The sequence below is a fragment of the Physella acuta genome, unplaced genomic scaffold (genome assembly GCF_028476545.2).
Source record: "Physella acuta isolate Inbredline_101_S28 unplaced genomic scaffold, ASM2847654v3 ptg000481l, whole genome shotgun sequence".
Classification (NCBI taxonomy): Eukaryota; Metazoa; Mollusca; class Gastropoda; family Physidae; genus Physella; species Physella acuta.
In genome coordinates this window covers 566,567-577,941 of record NW_026732000.1, presented here as the reverse complement: position 1 = coordinate 577,941, position 11,375 = coordinate 566,567, and the positions used below count along the sequence as shown (strand labels likewise).

Below are 11,375 nucleotides of genomic sequence, written 5' to 3'. Positions count from 1 at the left end.
TGGGCTGATTGTCTCCGATCTTGTTAAAATTGTAGTATTTTTATCTCCCGACGTGCATGCGAAATCTTGAAGTAATGCATGATTGATTACGTAATAACATGTCGCTTTTACCATTGCAATATGAAAATATTTGGCGGACAGAGAGAGAGAAAGCGAGAGAAGTGCGCACGTCGGCTTTTATATTTTAGGATGAGTCACTATGGAGTAATCTATATACTACTAAAAGTCAAGTTTGTTTACATGTTTGAATATTTTTTTTTTGTTTTTTTTTTTGTTTTTTTGTTTGTCCGATCAGTATTGTGATATGTTCGACTCTATCTGGAGAGCTGTAAAATAGTATGTAGGTAGAGAATAATTTTTTAATGCAGACAGACTGTTAATCACAAATTTATTTAAAGACGTTAATTAATTTATTGATTTATTCATAGGTAGATTAACCCATTTTTTTTTAAAATGTTAAAACGTTGACTAAACTTTGTGGGAATAGTGACGTCCCTTGATGTGTTTACTTTTTGGTACAATAAAAATGGCGGACTCCATCATAGACTTTGTGGCCCATTCAAAAGTTTAACGCGTTACAAAGCTAATTTTCTGCCGGCTATAACTTAAACAATACGTCCGTTTGCTGTATTTATTACGTTCCAACACTTATATCAATTTTAAACTGTCTTTTTTTCATTTAGTTTTACAATAAATTTCTCTAGATCTAAAGATCAGCTGTCGAAGGAAAGTTATGAATCTAGAATCTAGCCTAGGGCCTAGATTCTAGATCTAGATCTAGATCTAGGTCACTAGACTCAATGTAAATTCTAGATCTAGACTTAATGTAAATTCTACATCTAGAATCTATTTCGGGCCTTAATTATTTTATATAAATCTTTGTTTAGCTTCAATGATCATCTAATTCGAGAATACATGGAATTTTTTTGTTATCTAGGTTCTATATCTAGATATAGTAGGATTACTCACTAACTTGGAGGCGTGGTCGGCTGCTAACAACAATATGGCGTACGGACCGGACGCATGACTTCCGACCATTTTTAGGCCATGTTTACCACGAGCAAAATGGCGGGTGTTCACATTATATAAACATGGTATAGGTGGCCAGGGCTAGATATGCCAGAAAAGCATTTTAAAATTTGCTTTGGAGAATGAAGGCTAAATTTTAAAGTCAGTGTCATAAACATTAATAGAACTTTTTTTTTACGTTTTCAATTATTTTTTCTTAAGCCCTATGTGTGAATGATAAGGTTGACTATCAGGACCTCGCGGGGCACAGGGCAGGTGAAGTAGGGTTCATCTGTTTCTTTGTCCTAAGCAAATGAATGGATAGTGTGGTCAGAGACATGCTCGGCTGGAATCGTTTTTGTTGTCTGAGACTTGGCGGGACACTGGGCAGGTAAAGTAGAGTTGAGTAGGTCACCTGTGACGTCAGTATATGAAGGGATAGTCCGAAATCGTTGTTTTCGGTGTTTTTAAAAGATAAAAAACATATTTTTGAATGTGGGGTCTGTTTTTTGTGACGATAAGTGACACTGCAGTAGCGTAGCGAGGAAGGGGGGGGGGGGGCGGGGGGGGGGGCGGGGAGGCGGGGGGGAGGGGAGGTGGGGGGAGGTGGGGGGGGGCGGGGGGGACATATGTTGGGGCGCCAAAATGGTTTGGAAAAATAAATTGAAAGTTTGAGTGGGGGGGGGGTGCACATCAAAAGTTTGAGGTGGGGGGTTGAAAATCGAAATCTTGGGGGGGGGGTTCAAATCGAAAAGTTTGTCCCCGGGCGCCGGGAAGGGTCGCTATGCCTCTGAGTGACAGACGTGATGTTTTTTGATGGATGACCCCCGAAACCCACAGTTATCCAACGGATGACGGGTATTCTAGTAATTTTTAAAAGCCTGAGTTGCATCTTAGTTTAGATATATGTTGATTATTGAAATATCGAATTCAAATTTAATAAACTTTCTGCTAGATAATATACAATTTTAGCATTTCTCCAGGCAAACGACCTTTGGGCAAGCGTCAAGTTGGGCATTTCTTGCATACTGGTAGAAGTTCATTGAGCGTTTGTAGTATTAAGGCAAGTGTCCATAATGGGAAACATACGGCTCCCATTCTAAATGTCTATTATAAACTCCATGCCCTACCAAAGATCATTTTAATTCTATTGTTAACTATATATACTCAAAAAGATTAGAGCTAACATGTCAGTATTGTGTGCTACCTACTCAGCCATCTGTTACATGTTCATCACCTTCACTACACATTTCGAATGTACGGGTCGCTACTTTTTAGGCTAGATATATCATCCAATTTTGTCCATCACATTAATAAATTAAACATAATAAACATGGACTTAAAAAATTAATTGTATTTGTGTGTTTTAATTACCTTTTTTTGGGGTCGCGGCTCACATGGTTTCGTTTCCGTCAAAAGCGTTCGTCACATGAACATTTTTGGGAACACGCACAATGGAGATTTGACCATGTTTGAAACTTATGTTTATAAAAACAACACACTTGTGTGTGCCAATTATTTATAGAACGGTCTTATCAGTGTCATTAAATAGTTGTAAGAATCAGTAGAAAGATATCAGATTTGTTTAGAACCATCTAATAGCTAAATCTATGCTACTAGGCATGCTGCCTAGCTTCGCTTAGGTTTTCAAAAACATTGAGAATTTGAATGCTTAATTAATTAGTGATTGGCTCTTCCTGAAAAATTTGAAGCGCCTGCGGCGCCGAGAAGTGCCCGACAACTTTGCTTTATCTAAGTCTAGTTTTTCCGTACATCTAGATCATCTAGATCTAGTTTATCTAAATCTAGATCTAGAATATCTAGCGTCTGCGTCCAGTTTTGCGTAGATCTAGAATCTAGAATTCTAGATTATTCTATATCTAGTCTAGAATCCAAATAGATAAAGTAAATTTTATAAGTTTAGCTCTAGAAAATTGTATTGTATATGTCTAGATTTCATAGCGTACGTAGATCTAGATCTAAATCAAAGTTGAATGAAAGGGTTGCTTTCTTTATATTCTAACTTCGGTAGATGACGTCATTAGTTTTGTGCTCTTTTTTAGTGTAAACATTAAGTGACGTCATTGTTAAATGCGCTCTTGTCCCACCTATAAACGCTTTTCCGGTTGCATAATTAAAATTGTTTTTCTACATTCGAATACGCCTTTATTATTTATTTTTCTTCTTGAAATACAATTGTGGTTATACATTTAAAACATCTACCGTATTATTTCAACAAAATTCCGTATCAAGTTCTCGATTCTTTAGATTCTGATGTGATGTCCGCGAAAATATTTTGCGGACAGACAGAGATAGAGAGAGAGAGAAGTGCGCACAGGGCCTTTTATATATTAGGATTGTTGCTTTCACATTGAACACATCCCATTCTGTAATTATAAAATTAAAGGTAAAGTACAAGATTTTCCACAGCGATTTATTTTTTTCCCAAATGGAAATCTTCATCGATAGTTAAAGAAAATAGAAGCATATAATGTAAATACATGTTAAGATCTAAATGACAATTTACCAAACTTTCTCATGTTTCCAAGTCGATCAATTTCGATTTTTGTGCCTATATTATTAAACATTTACCAAAGTGACACTCTAGTTGTCCCACCCATGTAGAAATATCTTGCGAGTGTTAATAGTCTCATATAACAAGCTCTGGTACACAAAGAACTATTGGAAATGAGTGCTTGATTACACAGCCCTCCGCTGGCTATTGAATACCCTTTTATTGCTGATGTTTGAATACACAGACAAACGCCGAGACGGTTTGTTTAAGCTTGCTTTGAACTTTAATACCGTGAACGTTTAGAAGTAACAAAATGATGGCAAATTAATGTGTTCGTACCTTTAGAAAAATACAAAATGTTTACAAAAGCTTTAATCCCTAAGCAAATATGCTATCGGTTGTTACATGTAAGTTTTTTTATATTTATAAAGCCAATGTATCATTTAATATGTAAAGTATAATATAAACAACCTGAAAATGTTAATGCTAAATTAGTTTCATGGAAGACTTTTTTAAAAATCATGAATTCATTAACAAGCTAAGCATATGAATAATAATAGTTATTTAAAAATTAGTGTTGAAATTTACTTTCTATTGTTTAGTGCATTATTACATAATAACTTGTTATTAAAAACGTTTTATGTTATTTTTTTTTCAGTACTTCAATTATATATCAATTTATATTGTTGTTTAAACAATAACCCTTTTTTAAATCTTGTATTACACATTTAACAAAACAAAATCAATAACTGCATGCACATTTATTTTGATTTTCTCGGTTAATATTGCAGGACTGCATGTGGAGCATTAGTGAGTAAGTTTAACTTCAGTGCCGCGTTACGTCTAATAAGAACCACTGGGCTATACTGATAAGTGAGTAAAACTCTACCAATCCTAAACACATGTGTTAAAGCATTGAAGTTCGATACTAAAAGCTACTGAATTCAACTATCAAGATTGTAATGATTTGATCTGTTAAAGCAATGGGACGGGTAATTCAGTTGTATGTTGTCCACGTCAGGCCTCGGGTGTAGCAGTGCTGAGTAGGTGGGGTAATGGTGAATTTTTTCCAGCATTCTACGTTAATGACAACACCGTGTACTAGATCTGGACTAGTAATATCTAATGGTGTGGCTGTATCCGCGGTCAACATCTAAATAAGAATGTGGCAATTCAAACGGCGACGAGTACAGAAATCAAAAGATACAGAAATTCCACGGGAATGTCTAAGTATGGCCTTATGCAGTGCTCCGTGTTAGTATTATTCCTAGAAGCTGGTCTTGGTGACAGCGGAGACTTGATGATACTTTTGTAACTCTTCAGTAGGTGTAGCTGAGTGGCCTCTAGTAGGTGTAGCTGAGTGGCCTCTAGCCTTGTTGCGACGTATTTGTTGACCAGTGTGATGACATCTTTGTCGTCGTTGATAAATTTCTTGTTTATAAGTTTGGACAGACACGCGTTGTTGACATCTTTCAGAGGAATTGAGGTCAGTAACTGACCGAGGTACGACCTGCGAAGTGTTAGGTCATCCACTTCATCGGCTCTAATGTTCTGCCATGCATAGTAGTTTTTGAAGTCCAGTATCTGTCTCAGCTGTATATGACGTGCTGATACATTTATTCGGCTCAGTGGCGAGGTATGGGTCATCAGAGCATGTCCATTTTAAAATTGAGTCGTTCACTACACGAAAGTGTCGTAGAAGGTCTACGAACACTTCCAAAGATATCTGAATGAAATCGTGAGATTCGACAACACTTGGATAATTGTTTACCATTAACTTTTTCACTTTTGTTACAATGGCTAACGAATCCAACAGTTTGGCTGTTTGATAAATTCTCCAGAAGTTTTGCGATGTAATATTATCTTTTACATATTTCTCGCATGTGGTGAACTGTGATATAACACATAAAACAGAAACCACATTGTAAAATGAACCTGGAATATGATGCTATTGCATCACGTTCAGCAGCTAAAATTTACATATCTACCAAACTAATAGACTTCGGAATATCTGGGGAATATTGAGCTTAGTTGATAGTAAAAAATGGAAACAAAAACGAAAACATATAAACTGTGTTGTCATCACAGGCAATACCAAACTTATGGGACGGAGTGGTCTAGCTGAACTGCTAACCCTTTAGTCTCGAGTTCGAATCCGGGTTCATCAGTAGACCGTCCCTGAGTCCACCCAACTCCTATGGGTACCTAACTCATGTTAGGGAAAGTAAAGGCGGCTGGGCATAGTGCTGACCACACTATCTCTTCATATGCCGATGTCACAGAAACAAGTGAACTCTACTTCACCATAGACCGTCAGGTTTAAATGGGAAACTTAACTTTAATAACAAACTTGTCAAGGTTGACAACAGGATTTTGCTATTCCGCCGTTTATCTGGTTGCTTTCCCTTATTTTATCTCGAATGTGACTCCAGTGCTACCTAACTCTTATTGTGTCATTCTCTGAAGTATCGCTCCGGGTCACTTCTGAAATATTTTATTTTTTCTCAAGTTGTTATTTTCTGTTTATACATCGTTTAGAATTACCATGACGTAGAATATTTTACTGTCGTCTGTCTACACATGTTGCATTGTGTGGCCATATTATATATTAAAATCTCGTCATCAGATTAATTTTTAAAAAAGCCAACATTTTTTGTTTATGTAAATACATATTTTTATTACATTATATATATATATATATATATATATATATATATATATATATATATATATATATATATATATATATATTGAAACAAAACACCAATTGAAAAAGAGACGTACAAAAAAAACATCTATTTACTTTAATAGAACAGTTCAAATTTACGATATCCAAAAACAACCAAATAAAGATTTCCAAATTAAATCGTGTAAGCCTGAAAACAATATCTGCTCAAGAATTTAATCTTTAAATGTATGAATATGTAATCGAAATGGTTTTTTTTTAAGTTCAGATAATTAAATGATTTTATTTTGTATCCATTCTGAAAATCTGGAATAAACTAGCATAACACCGAAGTTTATGAAAAAGACAAACCTAGTACTAAATAAAGAAAGTATACCTTTGTAAATTCAAGCATACATACATATATGTATGTTGCTATGTCGTGTTTTTAAAAGGTGTCGCTTTATGTAGACAATTTGTTTGAATACAAAAATTCAACATCACCTAATATGTTTTTTTTAATAGAGTGTTTTATGCGTACCCAATTTACCCACTCTACCATCTTCTAGTTGTAAATACAAAAGGTGTGCTATCACGTGACATGTGTGTGTTGAGAACGAACATTTTTAATTCAATTTGGTCTCTCTTCTTAGTCAAACCACTGTATCATAGTATATACGTTAATTTAAGATGGAAACTGCTGAGCACTAATGTTTTGTACCTAATTGCACAATATAAATGTATTACGCAGTGTTAAGTAAATACAATAATTAAACAGTGAATGAAAAATATGATTTCCAAAATATTACATTTCAAATACTACAGCAAAAATGTACAAGTAAGGAAAAACGATATTACATAAATATAACAATTTTGAAAATAAAAGTATTTTATAATCAAAGTATATCATGTAGGTAGTATGATATTCGAGAAACTAGCCAGGATGGCTGATCATGTCTTGAGACTAGGCCAAGGTGGTGGTTTAAAAATAGTCATTGTTTATAGTGTAATGTAGCTGCATTTATTATTATCATTTTATATTTCTTATGTCAAATACAAATTTAAAAATAAACTTCGGCCTTAAAACACGTCAAAGTTAATTGATTACTTTAGTTGATTTGATTTGCCTCTGCTAGTGTAAAGTGACAGTTATATCTCGTTTGTCATATTTATATTAGTAACCATACATTGGCTTTACGTGTATTGAAACACGAAATAATTTTTTTTTTTAAATTTGAATTATGTTCAATTAATATAAGGCAGTGTTTCTTCCAGAATTTTTTTCTCCGGGGAGGGGGGGGGAACGGCACTTGATATTCTCGGGAGGGGGGCGGGGTGGGGGGCGGTCTACATTTTAAGGGAAAGGGGAGGGGGGACGGACACTGGTAAAAGTATATGTTTACTATATAAATTCCATTTTGGCCCCGAAGAGATAGGTGGAAGAAACTCTGGTAACAATAGCCTATAGATGTGCATATATTTTTATTGTGTCAGCAGATGTCGGTCTGTGATTTATTTGTTCTGTAGTTTGATCCCACTGACGATTGTCTTAAACACAAGCTGTAGATCTGTAACATTTTTTTGTTGAAGTAACATCAAGTTTAGTCAAAATACATACAGTATAAAACATCAAGTTTAGTTAAAGTATATTAAGTATAAAATATCAAGTTTAGTCAAGGTATATAAAACATAAAACATCAAGTTTACTTAAAGAGTATAAGTTATAAAATATCAAGGTCAGTTTAAAAAAAAATTAAACACGAATCTCTAATCATAAATCTATATTATACTCATGAAGATGGAAATAAACCAACGTCAATCAATTATATCATGAACCTGCAATGAAATTAAACGAAAATAAATATCACATTAAAGTGCATCAAAATCAAAAGATAATAAAAAAATCACTATAATTGTTAAAATTTTGGACCGGTAAAAAAATATCTTGATGGAATGAAAAGGAGTTTAAAACGTTCATTGCCTTATTTGAATGTTATGTTGTATTGGTTATTGATTTAATTATAAATATCCATTAAATATGTTGTTTGTTTGTTCATCTATTTGATGACCTCTAACGGTACACAAATCATAACTTAACTAGACAGTGCTGTATAACTTAACTAAAGTTTGTCTTTTAAAATGAACTAGTTTCGCGTGTTGATGCAATCTCAAAACAAAAGATTCCATGACACACTTTATAATAGCATTTAATTTATTGTTATCAAGGATGTATTTTTAGATAAGTTACCTATTTTGTGTGTCGATATCTAACGCTGTCGATGCTTTAATAACAGGTGCAAATTGCTTCAGAAAAAACAACAGTGTACATTGATCACCTTCATGAAGGGCGAGGTTTATTGAGTGAGACACCAGTCGAACTACCTCAGTTGTCCCTGGTACCGCCTTGTATCATTTTAGTCATAGATTATAGATTATAGTAGTCTACTAAACTCATCGTCTTGGTCGCACTTAAATGGGGAGGCCTAGGAGCTATAGATCACAACATCACGTGGATTGCGATTACCCGAGTATACGATGCCATTTGCCCCAATAATCAACTGACCACAGTCAGGTAGACGAGGGAAAACTCGTGTTACCCAACAGCGCACTAACTTTTGGCACATTAACCACCTAGACGAAATTAAGACACATCTAATTTATTTATAGCGATATACTTTAACATCGATCCCTGAACCAAACCATCCGAAGAAAAATGTATTAAAGTAAGAAGTCGTAGGTTTTTTTTTAAATATTACACAATTTTATGGACATGGGGAAATAGCCAAGTTAATTATTGTTTGCAAAAATAATTTAAGTTGGCTATTTCCCTTTATTATTTAAAAATAATAATACCACTTATAATTTTATGTGGCTCTTTAGGCTCTAGGAAGCCCTAGTTTATAATTTTTTTTTCGCTGAAACCTCTCTAAGTGTATTTTTTAAAACTTTACATGGCAACGGGTGAAAAGTGTAGAAATACACAAAAGACAGTCATACACACCACAGACAGAAACGCAAACATGCTTTTATTTATGTATACATGTAGGCTATATAGATTACGCGATAACTAAAATAATCCACCTTTTAATAACGTCAAATTACGTTATTTTTTTTCTTTCAGTTTGACGTACATTTATAATCACGATAAAATATAAATTACAATACTTTCAATGGCCTATATATATATATATATATATATATATATGCTCCATCATTTAAACAACGTCATTAATGTATTCAAATGAAGACTGAAACTTCTAATGACGTTAGACTGCTCTAAATTTCATTTCATTGAGTGATGTATTATACATGCGCATCCAGTATAAATTGTTTGTCCCCCAACCAGCGTTAAGATGAGAGTTATGACAACTTTTAAACCACCACGCTCCGTGGAAGTAATTAGCACAGTTAAATCCACTGTATTTGTCGTTATCGCGATCAAATGTAGAGAACATCATACCTTTGTGTGCTGCTAGACCAGAGGCGTAGCGACCCTTCCCGGCGCCCGGGGACAAACTTTAAATTTGGCACCCCTTTCGGGAGCTAATTTTCAATTTGCACCCCCCCCCCTCTCAAACTTTCAATTTGCACCCCCCCAAACTTTCGATTTGCACCCCCCATCCCTCAAACTAGTTATAAGGCAAAAATGCAGCTAAAATAACATTTTAATTTTGTTTTGACAACCCATTTTGGTGCCCCCTAAGGTCGGCGCCCGGGGACATATGTACCCCCCTGCCCCCACCGTCGCTACGCCTCTGCGCTAGACCGTCCCAAGCGTCTCCTGTGTAACCACCAACGTTTAGCCTGTAGCCGTCTGCCTCGCTAGAAATATTGAAGCTTTAATACTTGGCGAAATAACTTGTTTCATTGAAGATCATATCTACTCTCAGTTCTATTCTGTTTTTAGACGTTAAGAGATACATGTTCTCATTGCCAAGGTAAAAATTACCTGAAGTAAAATCACCAAACCCATTTTTGTATTCTGTCCAGTTCCGATAAAAGTCTACAGCCCCAGAAACACGTCTTTGGAAAATGGTCCATTCTCCACCGTCTGTCATTGTGTCACACATCACCTGAAGTCCAGAGGTTAGGGTCAGCAAATGTCGAGGGTCACTGTTGTTTACTCCTAAGCATTAATCATGATGGCCTGGTAAAAAAAATGATTTCCTTCGATTTTATTTGGTGGGTTTTAAAGGCAGTTTTTGTCGTAAATAGAATCGGAAAAGTAAAAAAAAAGATAGTCAAAGCCTTGAAGAAAATGTAAGCTAAATTAATACACCCGTTGTTTGTAAATTGGTTGATAAATATCATAACATTTGGTGACACATCGCATGCTACACGTGATAAATCATTTTAATAAAATATTGAAACCAATTAAAAAGAAAACTATAAACCATAAGACAAGAGACTTTACATCACCTGTGCAAATGAATAATTCTTGTTTTGATATGGAACCATCTGACAGGACCGTGATGTGTCTTGTTGTGTTAGAGAACTTCCCACTAGTGAAAATTTTTGCCTGAACTTTTTGTTGTGAATCTTTTAGTGGAAATAGCCAGGAACCTGTTACATCAATTAAACGTTGAAACATAGTGGATAAGTGTGATTTATTATTTTTTGTGATTTTTACATCCAATAAAAGTTTGTTCTTAGTTATTTAATATGAAATGTATAACATTTTACATCTACCACACTTGCTATACGAATCATAGCATATTATCAATGGTCATCTTGGTCTCGAGTGTTTAGGATGTCCCTGTTTCCACCCTGCTCTAATGTGTACCTGATTTACGTTAAAGAATCTAACTAGTTGAAAATAGATGTACCACATTATCGAAACATAGCTCTACTTTATTTACTACATATGTCGTGGACATCTATGTTGTGTTTTACTGATGATGAACGAATTGTGACTTGTTTTTCCTGTGATAATTCTTAAAGGCATACCTAGAGAAAAAAGAATTGAGGCCATCTTAACTTATCGATACAATCCAATCGTTAACATGATGTCACATTTTTAAACATTAAGTTACGGTGTCATGTTCCTAACAGACAAATTAAATTCACCAGCGTGTCGAGTCATATTCCCATGCAATCCAATCACTTTAGAATCACCTTCTATGACTTAAATTTGCATATTTCATACCAACATATACAATTCTCCTACCAAAACTTCTACTCAAACTC

At 34.8% G+C, this 11,375-nt stretch overlaps 1 protein-coding gene across 1 annotated transcript; it reads right to left on the bottom strand.

Annotated features, from left to right (window-relative positions):
- Positions 1-9,454: 9,454 nt before the first annotated feature.
- Positions 9,455-11,160, bottom strand: LOC131944108 (ficolin-1-like). Its single transcript, XM_059304616.1, has 4 exons — positions 11,136-11,160; positions 10,608-10,751; positions 10,073-10,314; positions 9,455-9,682 (listed from the first exon to the last, which is right to left on the bottom strand). The coding sequence occupies exons 1-4, from the start codon at positions 11,158-11,160 to the stop codon at positions 9,455-9,457; spliced, it is 639 nt and encodes a 212-aa protein (XP_059160599.1).
- Positions 11,161-11,375: the final 215 nt, after the last annotated feature.